The 19,273-nt window shown below is 34.8% G+C and overlaps 1 protein-coding gene across 1 annotated transcript in view; it reads left to right on the top strand.

The window, feature by feature from the left end:
• Positions 1-19,273, top strand: part of LOC113673894 (kalirin) — a gene marked incomplete in the record, with an annotated part of 88,798 nt that overhangs the window by 26,919 nt on the left and 42,606 nt on the right. Inside the window, 5 exon segments of the mRNA XM_089194705.1 lie at positions 6,619-6,810; positions 7,380-7,748; positions 14,184-14,306; positions 16,648-16,839; positions 17,727-18,062. Coding sequence (XP_089050831.1) covers positions 6,619-6,810; positions 7,380-7,748; positions 14,184-14,306; positions 16,648-16,839; positions 17,727-18,062 — 1,212 coding nt within the window.

Raw genomic sequence — 19,273 nt, 5'->3', positions numbered from 1 at the left:
GGTGATAATTTTGAAATTTTATGCCTTTCCTACATTTAGGTCTTTAAACTTTTGAATACTCCTCTTGCAATCTGGTAATTGACAGTATTGTGATATATACTATAGCTTCAGAAAAAGTAGAAAGTTTTCCATTTTATTTCATGAGGAGAGAGTTTTTAATTCTGTTTTCTATCATGACCGGTTTTTACTCTATGATCTTCTTCCACCTATAAATATATATTTTTTTCCTTCTTGAAAGAAAAACAGAGATAAAGGAACCTTCCATGAGATGCACTGAAATCACTTTAAAATTTATATTCTCTACCTAATGTTGAAGTATGGCACATGAAATTTTCCTATTTGCACCGAGTATGTAATATTTTGTTTTATTCATTTTCCATGTTTCTTTTATCCAGCAACCAGACATGAGTAGAGAATATTTATTTTGCAAACATTTTACATGTCACCTTGACTTTGTACGGATGCATATGATTTTGGCTGAAGTGGATGGTTTTCATGTCACTTCCCATGACCTTGGTATCACCTACAAGGGTGAGAAATAATTGGTGCTATAGCAATTTAATTCAAATTTAAAACAATTCAGTCAAAATGTCCAATTTTGCTTGAGGACCTTCTTAGAAATGAAATTTCTTGACATGGAAATTACATATGCCTTGGCGTTCTAATGTGCCCAAACTTATTGATTAGATTGTTTTACACTGATGTAAAGGTAATCAGCTGTTCTGAGGAATCTTAGAAATTGAGGACAAGTGCCTATTCATTTTATCCTCTTTTTATTCAAAGCACCAAGTTGATTGCTTGTTATTTTCCTTGTCTGTGTGGCCATGTCAAATTAAATGCTGTGGCAAGAATTTAGCTTTTGATCATTTGAACATCAAAATGGACCATTAATTTTAGTAAATTACTGCTAAGGGTTTCCAAGAGAGGGTTTCATTGATAATGATTGCTTGAAAAAGGAGAGGGTGGGGTGAGATGGGAGGAGTTGGGGGTGGGGAGGGGGGTCAGACAGAGTTGAGGGGAGTGAATGAAAGGTCTAGGTTAATGCTTCTGACTCCCAGGGTAGATACAACTTACAGTGAATCACATTTATTTGCACAGACATAAAGATATTAAGATTAAAATGAGCTTGAAGAGTGTAAAAAAGTATTTGGTAAACAGTTTTCAAAAAGCTTTTCTTTTGAAGACAAATTCACCTAGATAATTTGGATTGTTGGCCCTATTAAAGATATGTTTTTTTTCTTAAATTTATCAGAGGTAGTGTTTGTGTGGTCTAATGTGTCGAGTCAAGTAAACCTTTGAAATTTTGACCTTAACCCTTTAACTCCCAAGATCTCATTAGTAATTCTCCTTACTGTCTGCCATACAGTTCTTGTGATGTTAGTTTGGAGAATTTGTATTGGATCAACTTATAATCCCCTACTTGATATTTTTCTTTATTCTCATCACTTGTCTGCTTGATATTGTATTGATATTATTAGGAGAAATTCTGTCTTGGTCACTCATGGGAGTTAAATGTTTAAAGAATTTAGGCAATACTAGTAATTTTTGTATTTGTCTGCAATGATTTGTTGTTGACAAAGCAGTCCTTTAGAGGAGATTTTAATTGTCACTGGTTTATAATGTAATGAATTTCTGTCAAGGGTTACTTCCATTTTTCATAACTTTTTCACCAAATACTACAGTAGATAAAAATATTGTAGAAAAATTTGAAGTTACCCCACATGCTTTGATTTCATGTTGTTTATGCAGTGGTTGAAACATATTTTTCTAATTGCCCATTTTTTTTTTCATGTGGAAGCAATAAATAAGGCATAATTAAAGTCAAATATTACTTTTTGCAAACCTCATTCCAAATACTTCAGTATCCTAAATAGAAAATGCATCTTTTCATTATTATGATTTTGAATGCAAGGCTCATAAAAAAACAAATTAAAGGATTTCAGCTGGATGTGACAGTGATTTTGTCTTGTGAGATTTAAGATGTATCCCTTTTCCTTCAGCTTCTGTTTTATTATTATTGTTATGTCAGTTGAAGTTTTTTCCTTAATTGTCTTATGGCCAAATAAATTTTCTCTGAGGTGATCAGAAGGAAAGTAAATTTATTGTATTGAATCCATTATTTGTAATGAGATGAAGCAACTCCTACAAAGCAAATAGGGACATTGTATGGGTTCAAATTGCCTAATGTATTATGTTTGCAGTCATTACTGATCATGAAATGAGTGATAAGCTTTTTGGTCAATTATTTTCTGGCAGGAATTTTTCTTGTATTTTTTCCTGGTTGAATAATCATAGTTTAGTACAACCACACATGATTTAACCCATTAGACTGTGGTGTTAAGATGCTTTTTATTGTTTAATTGGGAGGAAAAAAAATGTATTCAAGTCATTTAGTAAGCAAGTGTTAAAGGATATTGGGAGGAAGTATGTGTCAATTTCAAATTTAGGGCTGAGTCTATGTGTACGTGGAAAAAATATTTATGTTGAGAGGAGAGATAAACTTTTTTATCAGCCAGAATGGATAAATGTTTATCTGGTAACCCAAATTAAAACCTGGCAAGTTTTTATCAATTTGCACCTGGATGTGACTACCTTTTCTATTTCATAAAGGTCTGCAATATTGTTTTCATTATCACTGTTTTTGTTTTCCATTTGTAAATAATGGCAATTCTTTGTCTGGCTTCTCAACTAACAAGCAACATGATTTGCTCTGGAAATTTCTCCTTGGTCTTATGAATACTAATATTTGGATGTCTGTCATGCAATCATTATGGACGTAAATTAAAGCTGACAAATGGCATCATGTATTTTCACTGATATCTTCATGAAACATTTGATCATTGGCCTTCTTTTATTTGAAATGATTTCTTAGCTATCCAGAAGAAATTTGGTGAGTTTTAATGTTTAAACTATCTTTTCAAATCTTCAGGTTAAAATTTAAATGGTTAAGTAAATTATGTACTTCTTTGAATAGTGTCTACACATTCTAGACAATTTCATCAGCACCATTCCCTCTGCCATCTTATTTTGTGTAGTCTTGTTGGAATAAATATTTAACTTTGGTTTGGAAATATTCCCTTAAGGAAAGAAAAAAGTATTTAAAATATGGCCATTTTTGTTTGATATTATTTTATCTTAAATTTTCTGTATTTTTATGAGTGATATATTATTATTTGAAAATTTTGTCCCAGTGCAGTGCAGGTGACATGACGTTAGTGGCTGTAAATTTTTTAAGGGCATGTCCCTCAAAAATTTATTTTTATTAGTTTATTTGATAGACAGAGACTCTTTCTGAAAATGTATTTTTGTCAGAATTAGTGATAGTATTATTTTATTTCAGTGACATAAACTATTGGATAAAAAAAAACTTTAATTTCATAACAAACAGAGGAAGGAACCTGTAAAGTTCATGTTAATAGCCACTGTTCCATTTTTTTCAGCTCCAGTAACTTGGGTAATAGAAAATGCATTGAAATTGAGTTAATTCCTGTCCAACAAATGCAAAACAACTATACTACTTTTCCTACAGAATTGTCTATGACAGCAATCTTCACAGTAATGATCACTCCTGCTTAATTGAGGCCTGAAGAAAATTCAGGCTAGTACAGGATTTGAACCCATGACCTCCACAATAGCAGTGCAGTGCTTTATCAACGAGCTAACAAGCTGAACACCACTACAAGAACACTACTGCCTAATAAGTAGTGTTCATTACTGGGAAGATTGTCCTCATATTCACTTATTTATCCCCAGTTCACATATGATTTTCATATATTCACAGTCATTTTTTTCTTACAGAATCTGCTTATCATATGATTTAGGGCAATTGCAGTTTAATGCTAATGCTGAATGTAAGGAGATAAACATTGCAAAATTTGATCCAAAAGAAATCTCTAATCCAATTAATTGTGAATAACTGTAAGTTAATTTTTTCATTTAAAATAATGAAGAAAATAATTTTATCATTTTCTGGTGAAAGATTACTGGTAATTGAATATTGTTTTTTTCTAAGTGCCATCTTTCAAAATTTGAAAAGGTGTGAAATTTCCTCCTAGTATGGAAAAAAATATAAACAAATAGCACCCTATGAGATTGAGGCTCACACGATAGCCCTTTTAGGTGTCTGATTTATTGTAATTCAGGATTTCCTTTTTATGCAAACATTAAAAACACCCTTTCCTTGCATAGTTAGATAGAAGATTCCCATAATGTTCCTCTGAATAGTGCTCATCAGCCTGCATTTAACCAGTCACAAACCCCAAAACAAATAAGCTAGAACCACTTTGCATACTAGCATAATAAACTGTTCCTCATTGATGTTCTGCTTTGTAGCGGCATTTGTATGGTCACACAGAAGGGTGCTGTCCACAGAAAATAAGTTAGAGCCTCTTCATATACCATGAAAAACAGTATCACACGAAAGTACTGCTTAGCCTAGTTCTCGTTTTAATGGCGGCATACTAAGGCTTCAACCACAAAAATAAAGCTAGTGTTTCCATTTGAATGGACACATTAGAACCATCTTGTCCAGTGTACCTGTGGTAAACAGCACCATATGGAAGGAATTAATCTGCTAGAAAACATTTTATCTGAATAATGTGAAGCCCAGGGCCCATTTTTTTGAAGGCAAACCCAGGGCGAAATTTTTTTTCTTGGTGTCCTCATTCCTCTTTTTCAAAAGCCTTTGTCAGATAGTTTTCATATTCTATTCAGAGCATCCAATCATCAAATTTTACAAGATCTGGAACCAAATTTTGCACTCACCCAGGATTATATTAACCCCGTTTTTAACATCCTGGCCCAGGAGTGCTGTGAAAGATTTATTTGATTGATTTTGTACAATCAAATTTTATAGGAAACATTGGTCCGTTGTAGTTGCATATTTACAAAAATTGGCAAAACCAAATAATCTCTATGTAATACACATTACAATTTAACTCAGCAGAACATCAAGGTGAAGATAGCAACTCTTCTCTTTGTTGCCATATATGCATTATATTGTTCTTTGTGTAAAATTTTTTTCAGGTATCTGTCTCCTTTTGTTGGTTATGGATTATTACTGTGAGGTCTTTTCTGACACTGAACTGTAGAATATCGATAGCAACTGATTTTCAATATTTTTTCCTGCCATCTGGCTTTTTTTTTTATCCCTTTCACTGGCTGTCTGCCATACATTTCTTCCAAATTAAGCTCTTAGAATTTGAAGTGAAATTTTACGACATACACTAATTTATATTTTCATTTCCCCTCGTTATTTTGATGCTTGAACATGTATTAATACTCTAAATAATTTTTGGTCACTCCCAACAGTGCAAGGGTTAATTTGACAAACATGAAAAATCTGAGATGGGGGAATCAAGAGTCACTGGAAAAAATTTACATTAATTATCAATAATCCAGGGTGAACTTTTTCTTTGTCTATTTCCATCAAATTTTGATTCGCATACAGTATCTCCCTACGATTCTAATACATTATTCAGCAAGTAGTAGACGGAAATATTTCAACTTCTCTACAATAAAATGTAAAATTGCTAGAGGTTGTAATCACCAAACATGTTGTGAGAGTAAAAGAGGGCTATTGTTTTACTTCTTGTGGGAAGTGTTCTTTTACTTGGGAAATTTTGTTATGAACATGTGCATTCATTTTGTCATTTGATGTTTCCCTTACGTTATGTAGGTGGATATGTCTTTGTGGTGGTTTTAAACTATCATATGTGGCCATCTTCCCTAAGGGTATTTGTATTATCACAATTGAGGGAATATTTTAGGATTTATGAAAAAGCCTTTATGTGGAATTGTTATTAGTTTGTGAGAGTTGTAGATTTTACTGCCTACAATTTGACTTTTTATGTAAGTTTTGGAATTACTTGAGACCATTTTTGTTCAAAATATAGGGATTGACTTTTCACATCAGATTCAAGCACAGATTTAAATTTTTGTTACATGCATTTGCACAGTTTCTTTGTCATTTTCTTTGTAAAAGTAATTGAAAATATGTCAAGAAAGTGATTAATGGGTTTATGCAGATAACAGTTAAAAGAGCTATTTTCATCATTTATGTTTATTTTACTTTTGGCTATTTATGTGCCCACAGCTGCAGATTTAATAATTTTCATATTGAAAATTGAAAAAGTCTAGATTTTAAGGTGACGTGAACAATAACAATTGACATGTATTGATTGTAAGCTTTTTAAAATAATGTCTGTTTCTAGATGTACATTATCTCAGTTAAAAAAAAAGAACATTAAATTAATTTATAATACAGATATTTGAATGTCAAGGTCTAGAATAATGTGGCTGAATGATAAATGTTTGAGATCTTTTGGTGGCCAGATTGACATATCAAAAGCTAAGTTAGGCTCCCTAAGGGGGAAATAAAAATACCCCATGTGGAGAAAAAGAATGTCGGGATTATCAAGGCAGTTCCTCAAAGCCCGTAGAGAACTAAATCAAAATGCAAAATTATCCTCCTTTGAGGAACATGGTGACCATTCTTGACAAAAGACAAGGGATAACATTGTTGTGATTTTTTTTTTACTGTACATGTAAGTGATATTTGGTGAGTATTAGTACTAACAGACTGCTGCATAATTCTAACAACAGTGTCTTAAATTTCAGAGTGTTTACACCAATATCAGCCGTGTGCTAGAAGTGGCTGACCAACTGAGCGAGGCTGTACACTATGAATCAGACAGAATCGAAGCTTTAGCACAGGCTGTTAGTCGCGAGTGGAAATCATTTGATATGAACATAAATCAGCGGAGTTGTTTGCTAGCATGCTCAGTTGCATATCACAAACACAGTGAAGAGGTAAATACTGACTGTAAATGTATGAACAGTAAATACTTGACTTGGGAGGTTTTGGTTGCGTATGTTCATTTATTTTGCCTTTTTATTGTAAATAATGTTATCTGTGGTTTTTGTGTCTTGCTAATTCCTCATATTGTACACTTTTGCAGTGTGTTTGTAATGGAGTTACAAAAACTTGTAATGTGCTCGCAAAATCCTGCAGTTACTGATATTTTCATTGTAGCTTTCTTAATGATTGATTAAAATTTAGTGATAAATTGCAGTTGAACTTAAGCTTTTAAGTGTTACTGAGAGGCCTTATTAAAAATTCAACAACAACCAACCATTTATTTGTCTTCAGAACAACAGAATACATGTGATTCATTCAGTACTTGTAATTTCATTCAGATGTGTACCTTAATGTACACTATCTGAAATATGTCTTTCTTCTGCGTCAATCCACTGAAATCCTATTTAATTAATTTATTGACATTAAGTTTAGACATTAGTTGTATTTTAAACTGTATTTTCTGTTTATGGGAGCTTTGCCATGACAAAGTGTAGCAAAATGATTTTATTGTTTTACATAGTTTCTTCACAATGTGAAACTCTGGCAAGGAAAGCTTCAAAATGATGAATACCTGGATATCAAGGAAGTTGCTGAAGTAGAAAACTTATTAACAGATCTAAATGATTTACGGCAAGAAATTGAAGATTCATTTGAGACTGTTAGCTCAGACAGCAAGGCACTGCTAGCAGAACTCCAAAAAAATCCTGTTCATGTGGATAATCAGTTTCTGAAAAATCCTCAGTTTTCTGAAGAAGCTGGATCCCATGTGATGGACATTTACCTGGAAGTTCACGAGCAGCACAGACAATTAGGAATGTTATGGGAAAAGCACAAGGCAAGACTTAAAGAATATTTACACCTGTGTATGTTTGACCAGGACAGCTCCCAGGTAAAAAAACTTCTTAGTGTACATGCAATAAGATTTTAGTTGGTTGTGCAGGGTCATAGTGTATGTGATAATATGTATTCTTGCCTAGCAAGCCAGTGAGCATGGGTGAGTGAGAGCAAATTGAAGGTTTGTGAGCAAATGGAGGCGAAAAGGGACCTGGATCTTTTCACTCATCTCTTACAACCTTGCAGCACAAGCTGCAGCATTTAGTTTTTGGTCTTTGTTTGGTTTTGACATGTAATAGACTCTGGAGGAGAGAGTAGGTTGTGTGGCTAGACCAAACAATGACTGCACATGAGCCTGTGTAGGGATGAATGCTGTTCTTGTGGCAGTGGCAATACTCCAGTACATATGTCGATATATTTTAGTAATGGATGACACCTGAAAAGCAACTGCATCTGAATTTGAAATTTAAAATTTGGAAGCAGTCAACTTAGGCTCTCAAACATTGTTCATAAAACAAACAAACAAACAAACAAACAGGAAAAAAAATCTTCTCTTTCAGAACTCTTTAATTTTTATGACTTTCTGACAAACAGCAGTCATCTTCAAAAACCCATTGAAAAGTTGTGACTGTTATTTTTTCTTTTATATTTTTTTTAACTGCAAATTTCATCTATTAATCATAATTTAACTTTTTTCCAATGACTTGTGCATGGAAGTCAGATGAAGGCTTTTGTCAAGTTTTATATTTAGCTCATTATTCTTTCCTGGGTTTCTTGTTGTTTCTTTTTTGAAACTGATCAAGACAAATATTTTGTTAATTGAAGTTGTCCTGATTGAAAGCCATATTTATTAACTTGATTTCCTTTGAATTTGATTTAATTATTTGACTCCAACCTTTGCCAAAGTACCTGTATTACTAAAAATTAAAAATGTGCCAATCACCTTTTTAACTAATAGCTCACAAAGTTAATTGATGATTTGGTTTTATCAACTAAGTTGATAATGTTGGTTGGCCACCGTAAATAGTTTAAGGCTGACGTTTCGAGCGTTAGCCCTTCGTCAGAGAGAATGGGTTTCTTTATAATAGTTGATAGTTAGTTAGGTATTATTTTTATCAATTTTTTTGTATTCCTTTAAGACATTTGAAATTTTTTTTACAATTTTTTTGAAAGGTTTTATGAATAATTCCCTCTTGATAAGTTGTTTTTTTTGTCACTTCTAAGGATATTTCTGTGTATGTTGCGTTTTTAGTTGATAACAGTGTGTCGTCGTCTTCAATGATCAGATTATTGATTTCTGAAAAACGTTTCCCAGGGGTGGGTAGGTGGGCCTTTATTTCTTCGTTACCGATCCCCGGATGAAACAAGTTTGTTAACCTGTTGTGGAGAGACAAAACTTGTGTTTCACCTGTTGAATGGTTAACTCTGTGAATCATATTCACCCTACCAATATAAACTAATTGTTTGATTTTTTTCTTTCTTTCATCGTTTTCTCTTTAATTCTTGTTCAATCTTAAGCAACTAAAAATACTTGGACCTGCCCTCACAGGTTTTCGCTAAACTATCTTCGTTTAGTAACAATGTTTGTTGGAAATTTTTCTAAGATTGTAAATTATGCAAAAGCTTGTCTTCACTACGATTTATCTTTTTATTTTTATTATTTATTAAAAGGTGTGAATGGCGTGTGATATTTCCCAAGGGAAAAATTTCAATTCTATGCTTTTAAGATAAATTGTAGTTAAAATCATTGCTCGTCGAGAATCATTTTTTTTTGTGTGTCCTTTTGCATACAGAGTTTTTATCTTGAGAGCTTTCCAAGCAGACTGCCGTATTAATAGATCTTTGTTTCACACCCAAAGGCAGTAATATCCAATCACATTCAAGCTTGCTTTATTTCATTTACAACGAAGCATTAGAAGTGGCAAAGAATGATTACTTTACTTGTGTTTCACCTGTATGTCGGGGAAGATTTCCTCTCAGTGTCGTTTTAAATGTGTGAGGTTTTGCTGGATTTGGTCCTGTGTAAAGATCAAAGAAATGATACCGCTTTTAGATACTGGATAGGCAGGATGGTAAGCTAAGTTGTTTAGTGCAATTGGTTGTGAAGTATATCGCTACTAGCCTAGCCGATATATTCAAATACCTTGGGTAATAAATTTGTATTCATGGTCTATTGTGTAAAATCAAGTTTCGAGACGTGAACAGTTTTATTGGAACATCCTAAGTAATATTTTTTTTACGTGATGGGCGATAGTGTTTGACAAGAAAACTAAGCCTACGAAATTGAAATAAGTATTTGTCTTGAATTTTTCATGTCACGAATATTCTGTTTCATATTCATTACTTTAGTATTTGTTTTGTATTTGAAAAAATATTAAGATGATCTGTACTTCTTCCGAAATCAGAATTTACTCCAAATTTATTTTATTTGTTTTGATCGCTGTTGTATGTAGTCGCTATTCCTTTTTTCCCGTTTCTTGTTGCCGTATACACGTGTCTTGTGGGATAATGTCGCTTGTGTTTCAAATCGAAGATAAAACCACTAGCATCAAATGCAATTATTTCTTTAGCGTTTTGCCTCTTCCAACCTAGTCCTGTAAACTCGTTTTGTCGTTCTTTATCATTTATATTGAAGAAACTAAAAATACGTTTTTAGCTGAATAGGGTTTCATTGCTTCAACTAAATATTTGGTTCTGTCCAGTTAATATACTGCGTTCTGTTTATTAGTAATTTGTACCTCAGGTCATTCACTAGCTTAAGATATTCTTTGGTAATTTTTTTTCCTTGGAAAATTGCATCGAACGAATTGTAAGCTTTCAAATAAATGTATTTTATTTTTGCTTTAGCAATATCTCGCCGTCGACGTTTCTCGTGTTTCGCCTAATTTTATTTCACTTTCGATGTATATGAGAGGTCTTTGTTTTGCATTCAGTCTTCCTCTTGTTCAAGGCATGTTTTTCTTGTTTAAAATTCGTGAATTTACCATAGGAAGCGGACGTAAATTTAAAACCAAATACAAGAGAGTAAGAGAAAGATCCTCTTTATTCAACAGGTGTTGAGTAAAGAATAGGGAACACTTCCAAGATGTTTTCCATTCAAATGCTCAAATTATGCCAATTTATGCAAATTTGGATCAGATATGCAAACTGGTCTTTGTGGTCGACGGCAAGCACAGTAAAGAGTGACGGTCATTGTGTATAGGAAAAGAAATACATTGTTTTATTAAGCTTTTTTTATTTCGTTCTTCGTGTGTTTTCTTAAAGAGATTGGTTCGTTTCAGGAAGATGGTGTAAATTAAATTTTTTTGATTGCTTTCCCCAATTCAGACAAATTGAAAGGGAACCTACTTTAAGTTCAAAATGATTTGTAATTGAAAGGGGAAAAAACCCATAGGGAATTATTTTTATGCGGAATTAGATTTGACAGGGGCTTAGAGCAGGTGTTCTGGCAAAATATTTTTAAATATTAATGCGCTTTATTTCTAACTGTATTTACAAATGCTGAAATCTCCTCCAATCTCTTAGCATGCCCGGAATAAAAGTGAAAATTTGTTACAGCAAAATTCTGAAGTGTTAACCTTCAAGATTAGGAAGTTTTGCTTTAAGCATTTTCTTGTGCTACTATCGGCAAAAAACCTTTCAGTCCTGCATCGGGATGTTTATGATGAGGTTTGGTATTTTCTTAAAGGAGAATTACTGCAACAGAAACAGATTGAAAGGAATGAAGATGAAAAATTTCTCAGTGTAGTTTATAGTTTCTATCATGTATTTTAAAATGGTAGGTACCTCTTTCATAATTGTGTTTGCCAAACGTTTTTCCGGTCATTTTGGTGACAGTGTTTTTTAACGACTGGTTGAAGTTGCTAGGACATTTGTTGTCAAAATACGCCAAAAAAAAAAAAGTTATGAATCATTTTATTGCTCAAGGTCATGGAGGTAAAAAATATAATTTTGTACCTTTACTAATGTAGATTGAAATACATAATATTTTAATTTAAGTCTTGAGGCGTTTGTGTGCATTCGAAGAGGAAATAGTGACTTCTTTAGCAAAACTCTATGCACTTTGGACTACTTAGCTTTTTTCAATTAAAAATTGAATAATGTACTGTTTCAACTGCTCTACATTTGCTACCTGTTAGAGTAGCAGCTTTATCGTTTTCCCTCAGGGTACATCCATTTACAAAAATCTAACCAGTAGTAAAGTAGTGTTTAGTAAAGTTACTTTTAAAAAGTTTGATATTTATTAGGCCTTTTATCGAAAGGTACATCATGGACACATCAATCACTCGATCTTTGTCATGTTCTTTCCAATGAGAAACAGAAATCTAAACCAATTACTTATCCTCTTTTTTATGTTTTGTATCGTGGACGGTTGCGAAGGCTGTCATAAACCTTGTGTAATGGGTTGATATTTTGTGCTCGGTATATCAATTACAGTGTTAATACTTTTTTTGTTGCAGAATTTGCAAGTAAATGTAAACATTGAAACACGTTTTTCCCTATTATTGAGTTGATTGCTTTGTGTTGATGCCAAATTTTGATTTCAGATTTGTCTGTTATTTATTTCTTTATTATAATATTTTGTTGAGTTACGGTCTGTGAAACATCGTATTTTATGTTGATTATTACCAAACATTACCTCGCTTTGCAAATAGATAAGAAAAATGGTAATTTTTTTTGTTTTCACTTGTTTCAGCGTAATGTAAACTGCACTGTCTTGTTTACATATGGATGTTTCCCTTTCTTACTACGTAGCTGGGCCATATGTTTTTATAACAGACTTCAATAAACTTAACAACAGCCTTTGTCGAGGAGGCCAGAGTATACCAAACCGCTGCTTAAAAACAACGTGTTTATTTATATTTTCTAATCTCAGATAAGATAGGTATTTCAGGTTTGTTAGGAAAAGGAACCATTTTGTCGTTGTTGGTTTTTACGGTCACGGTTCGAAATTCTCAGTATTTTGCAACGAAAAGCGAGCTTGGAAAACGAAATTTGAACGATATTGTGCGAATGTGGTCGTAAGCAAGGCAGTAGCCATTGTTTCTGTTTCGGACATTATTTACTCATCTATGTGATATTGTTATTGATACTTATATGTATGTGTATCCGGTGGAAAAAAAATCGATGCCTGGATAAGGTTTTCATAAGTACGGAAAGTTAGTCGTCATTTTAAAACCTCTGCAAAGACAGAGTAGAAGTAACTAAGGCGTTTATTGTTTTTTATTTAACATATTTTTAAACTTTGAGCACGTTGATCGTAGGTATATCGCATTTAATCTTTGTGTAATTTTCGTTTTGTTTAAAATCTTACTTTCTAACGTTGATCTCTCCTTGAGGGAATTTCCTTTTCATTTCATTTAATTGATTTTAAATCTCGTGACAACTCTTTTGAAGTAAACGTGAAAAGGCTTCCGTGGAAAAGCACGTTCGATATTGCATCCACAGTGAAATAATTATCGTATCAGCGTGATATGTTTATACCTGTGGTCAAATGCCAGTGTTGTCTCGATTCTCATTGTTTTATAGTCGTGCAGGGGTAAGACAATTTGTCATCTCTTTTTTTTCTTTCTTTCTTTCCTTTTTTTTTTTTTTTTTTTCCCCAAACCACTGACAAATAACAATATTGCTGAAGTCAAATACCGGTAATAGTAATATCATCTAGTTATATTTGATTTTAATATTGTGTACTAATTTTAAACCAATATTTACATTTGGGTCACGCAACTTCTGTAAGGCACCACCTCATTACTTGACTAAGAACCTTCTACAGGTGTAGTTTGGAGAATGAACATAATTTTCCAGTGTATTTCCTCTGACGACTGTCATTGGTGGTGAAATTGGCATTGTTATGAAGGTTCAAGTAATTTGTTTCACAACTAAAAGCGAAATAATCTTTCAAACGAGAAAGACTTAAACGTATTAGTTTGTTCGGTTGGAGGAAAAAAAAAAACACGCGCACACAGAAAGGTAGTAATCCGAAAACAAATAGAGATGGCTAAGAATCGAGAATAGAGACAAGGACTGTAAACGCCAATTCTTTAAAAGCAAAATAAGTTCTCTCTACAATATCCATACATTATCCAGCAACGAGGTGAAAAGAATACTCAAATTCTCTAAAAGCACCTCCGAGAGTTGATTCATAGGACCCGATCTTAACAGGCTAATATGCATTACGTATTTTAGAGTGGTTTTCGATTGAGTGTCGTAGAGCCAAAACCAAAGGAATCACAATAGCCAATCAGAACTGAGGAAATATCACAAGGAGCCAATGAGAGCTGAGAGTGAAGACAGGCTACCTGAAGCGCGGGAAAACGCGGGTGACCAAGTCGCGATTGGTTTTAGTTTGGAATCTGATTGGTTGATAGAGTGAGGTTGAGAAATCAGAGCAATCCTGGAGTATTTTCGACACTGGATGGAAAATTGCTCTCTGCCTGTGAAGAGCTTGTATAGATTTGTAATCCTACGTTTTTTGCTCTCATTTTACCAGGTTATAAAATGGATTGAGGAGCACGGAGAGACATTTCTGTCCAAACACACAGGTGTTGGCAAGTCGCTTGTTAAAGCAGAGGCATTGTTGAAGAGACATGATGAGTTTGAAAGCATTGCACAGGTTAGAAACGTGGGTTTTTGTAAAGAAATGTTTATGTGAACCTCTCTACATCTTAATGAACAACAACCCTTGAAAGTATTGCTCAGTAGCTTTCATTTGGACTGTCATAGCGTGCGAGCAAGCCCTCATCCTTAACGCTTCAGCGCGATGTTTCTACGCCTGCCGGAAAGTAATGAGGCCTTTAGCGACGCGAGCCAGCGAGAGGTTTGCGAGTGGTCTAGCATTGATTATTAGTGCCAGATCCCGATAAACCTCTCCCGACTCGTCTCAATCTTCCCGCGGGTGGAGAAAGGCGCGTCCTGCAGCGCTATTAATGAGGGCCTGCTTCAGTACTGTTTTGAACGGTCACATACCAGAATTTCACTCACAGACTTAAAATATAGAACGAATTTATAGAGCAAAATAAACAGTACGAAATTAAATTATAATACAGTAGCTTCCATTTGAATGGTAACGCGCTAGGGATCTTTCATAGACTTAAAATTCATATTCGTTTGCACAACATAGTGAGGAAGTAGGAAAGAAATTTGGTTTTAAATTTTGTAATCGCATGAGTTTATGAGGCATCCATGAAAATCAAACGCATTTTTCAGTGAAAGATAAGGCATCATTTCCTTCTCAATTTTATGATCAATTGAATTGATTTCATTTTGACTTCATTTCCTACTTCTTTTGGAATAATACAAAGTACTTAGCGCGATTTCCTGTTTAGATCAGGTTAGATCAGGAAATTTTTTTTGTGACGTCTTGTTGGGTACCCCTTAGATCGAATTTCTTAAAATGATGCCGAAACCTTATGTTCCATCTCCTTATTTGTCGAAATTCCGTTTGAAATAGCTTTAAACTGTTCATTGATTCTGCTCCCTTGTGGTATTTCTTTTAAAACAATTTTTCTTTTTTAACGAACAGTTGAGCATCTTCTCTCTCTTTTATCAATTCCTTTAAACGACTTTATACCAGTTTGGAACCGTTACAATTTATTCTCCACCCCAGCGTCTCATGTCTGCCGTTATTAATTTAAGGGGGCGCTGACTTGTATAGTCATTGTCCGCTTCAAGAGTATCAGTTGTCTTAGTGACTTTTGCGATCCGGAATACACAACATCCTTTGTCTGAAGTAATTACATAATGCTATTAAGGAAATTAATCAAATTTAACAGGTTTGAATTTTCAGATTGGGGTTTTTCGCTCCTTCCTGAAATGTAGTTTTTTCCCTTAACAGAATAAATAATTTCCATTGAAGGGTTTCTTAAGTCTTAATTTTTAAATTTTTGGTTGGTAGTCCTGCGAAAGTGTCTCTTGACTCGTTAAAGTCTCACATAAAAGTTGCATGTAACAATTAGCGTGTCATATCTCTCACATCTGTAGCCCCGGCGAATGAACCCTGTTGTTTTATCCGTTAGTTGAAAGCTACTGAGCAGTATCTTGATCAAATTCTGTTCATCAGCTTTCAACTTTGGAAGAGTTTTCTAAGGTGTGAGGATTCAAATTTTTGTGTCACAGCTGAGTTGAAATCAATTCTTTATTATTTCAACCACTTTTTGTTAGAAATGGAAATTAATTTTTGCCGTGTGCAAATTTGTTGATGTGTTCTCTCGTTACTTAAAGGGTAAATAAGGTTAAGTTAAATTGGTTGTTAATCCGTAAAAATTCATTCTTTCCTTGCGTGTTTTTGCTCACCACAAAGTCTACAAGTGTTGAACTTTGCTCCACGCTAAGTGCTCTTTTATAACTTTGGTTTTGTTTTTTTATTTGTGCCGATTAGAGTGTGTTAAACTGACGGAGAAAATTTATCCGTTTTGCGTTTTAGTCGCATTTCTTATAGCTAAATGTCGTCTTTCTGTAAAACATGAAAGACGAGTTTTAATTTTGTTATCTTGTTGTCCTATGAAAATAATGTTACGCTATAAAAATAACCTTTCCACTTGAATATGTTTGTACTTTTGCTAATCTATAGATTACATTACTGTTGACGTTGTTTTACCATATTCTTCAATAGTTACAGCGTAAAAAGCTTTAATTTTGTCCATAAAACGACAAACTTGTTTCACTGCTGTGAACTCAGCGATAAGGGTAATTAAGATGATTGTCAATTATTATATTAATGCTCGGTGCTAGCAGACTCACGAAAGGTTAGATGAGGCCGCGAGTTTATTTCGGGAAGTATTTTCAAGGAAATCGTGTGAAAAATTGTTTGTTATGCAGATGGGTGGGAATAGTCGCCTGTAATCTGAAGTATTGTTATCCGATTTAGATAGATCCAACACGTCTGCCTCGCGGCTTATTTTAGAAATAAGTACTTTTGCATCACGCTTCACCATGTTTGCGGTTTTATATTTCAGAATACCTACACAAATGCAGCTAAACTACTCGAAGCCGCGCGCCATTTGGCGAGTACAGGGGAGTGCAATCCGGACGAAATACAGAAGCGCGTTGACTACTTCGAACAGCGCGTCCAAGAGTTTATCAGTCGGGTGAACAGACGGAAAACTTTGCTGAAATTAGCTGTCAATTTCTATTCCCGGACACAAAAGGTAATGCTTTCGCATATTGAATTCAATCAAAGTTAATTATCAATCGATCGTTCCAGGAGGTCATATATTGTGTCATATGGTGTAGACAACAACGCGGTCGAATTTCACTCAGGATGTGAGAAACGACATGGCTTCGTTCTTTCAACGAAACGTTTTGCGCGCACTATGAGTCCTTGAGTCCGTCTGTGTGACAACACTTAGTTGCTTTATTTGTTAACATGTTTCCTACCGCCCTGATCAGACCTCTGAAAGTATGCAACGCGTGCATACATCAGGCAAGTTCATCTTCCTTTGTAGACATGTTTTTAGTTGTACGTGCTCTAAATGTCAGATCTAACATGTAAAAGGCGATCTTGTGAAAATCGTCTTCATTCAGTAGCGCGAATTTCATGTTCGTCGTGGTTTGAGAACAATTCCTTTTTGTAAAGATCGTTCAGTTTTTTGATTGAGTACGTGTTGCTTCAGCTCAGTACAGGAAAGGGACGAGTCCAAATCATTTCTCCGCTTCTGTGACATAATTTGTCTTGTTACACTGTTTTATTGGTCTATTATTTTACGTCCATCTTCGTCCTGTCATTCATAAAGGTTCTGGAATTTTTAAATTGACATGGCTGATCATATGCAATGATATACAGATTTGTGTCAGCCGCTGCGTTGTGACGATGTATGAGAAGGCCTGGTTAGGAAGTGTGGGTGCGTAGCTATCGAGCGCAGCGCGCAAGCCCTCTCCTCTAAGAAAAAAATCTGTCCAGTTATTGCGGTGTTACTCTCGACTCACACACGCGCACTGCCCGTGATCAATGTTTAACATGAGTGTGGCTGAGTTTGATACGGACGATGACTCCACAGTGGTTTTTGTAATAACTTTATCATCACTTTTTTTTCAGCTCTCTGAACTGGTGGAGCAGCTAAAAGCACAGCTAGAGCTCGAAGAGGTTTCCGACAATCCGGACAACATTGCTACTGTGTTAACGAACTTAAAACACCAGGGGGAAGCAACTTTGGATTCGATTCACACAGCCATTGATGAAGGAGAAACGATCATCGAGGAACTCAAGCTTGCCAGCTCTGATGGTGTGGACTCGAGTTCGCTACAGCATGTGGAGAAAGTTATCAAAGAACTTGACAGAGTACGGAGAGCCATTGAACATTCATGGACGCGAAGGAGACAACAATTAGAGTGTTGGTTACAACTGCGGGAATTCGAGAGATCTGCAAAACTGGTACGGTATCTCCTTAAGCTCCCTGTAGTGTTAAATGCACGAAATTAAACTCCATTCATGTATTCTTTTAGCGAAAGTGGGCGACATTCCTTTACACTCTGTTTCGCGATCACAATGCAAAAAGCTAAAATCACTTAGCCTGGGTGCAAGTAGCTCTTGACAGGTACTGTGTTAGAACACGTAAGAGTTTGGTCTGTGTTCTTCCTGTCTTTGCATTGAGCCGGATTTGCGAACTTGTCTCACAGCGGGAACGTAGCAATAGATTTAAAGCTTCGCGAATATACAGGTTTAAATAGGATTTTTCGAAGTGGAATTCTCGCGTAGAATCCGTCATAAGGTGATTAGAACGATGTTAGGGGTCACATTTATGAAATTGCGTGCTCAGATTTTTCTGTTGTTTGCATGCTATTGTTCTACGCCTCATGTTTTCATTTACGAAGCGCTTTCTCAGTTTATTAACTCGTATACATAAAACAGTTTTCACCCGAGTGGTTGAAGACTTCCTTACGGTCATTTACAGACTTATCTGTTCAACCTAAGCGGAGCGCGAGTCTATATTTAGCGACTCTTGTTTGGAATTTGCACTACAGAACTTTTCGTACTCAAATATCCATTATGCATTAGAATTCTTATCTTTGTTCCAAGCAGCAATGTAAATAAACATTAAGTCGGCAATCGATACGAGGATTTTGGGATGTACGTACACAGTGAAATTTGATACACAATACATCTTGTTGTGTGTTCCGTTTTGGAATATTTCAGCCCTCGGCTATCGCAAAATACTACTCGCACTTAAACGAAGATACTTTTGAATTTTTTCTCGCGGTTCTCCCGAGATCTTTGGGCGAATAAGCTTGCACGGCCGTTGAACCATGAAAATATACGGGTTTTTTTTCGACCCGGCAAGTGATCATTTTACAGGTTCATTCACATTTTCTTGACCTAGAATTTTTTTCCTTGAAAGGAGCCTTTTATGACTTACTTACTGTTGAGCTATCAAACTAAAACCTTACATTTTTAACTTCCATGACTCATTGAAATGAGGTTGTTACAGATGAGTGCGTTCCGTTTTCAGCTAAGTGTCCTCTGTGGAGTTGAGAATCTCGTTGTTCGAAGCTATTAGCAGAAGAGGGTTAAATTTTGACCCCCATTTAACATGAAGAAGCTGTTTAAACGCTAATGGAACCTTTCTAATAGAAATAAAATTTGTG

The sequence above is a fragment of the Pocillopora damicornis genome, chromosome 14, assembly GCF_964200805.1.
Source record: "Pocillopora damicornis chromosome 14, jaPocDami1.2, whole genome shotgun sequence".
Classification (NCBI taxonomy): Eukaryota; Metazoa; Cnidaria; class Anthozoa; order Scleractinia; family Pocilloporidae; genus Pocillopora; species Pocillopora damicornis.
This window is presented reverse-complemented; position numbering and strand designations above follow the sequence as displayed.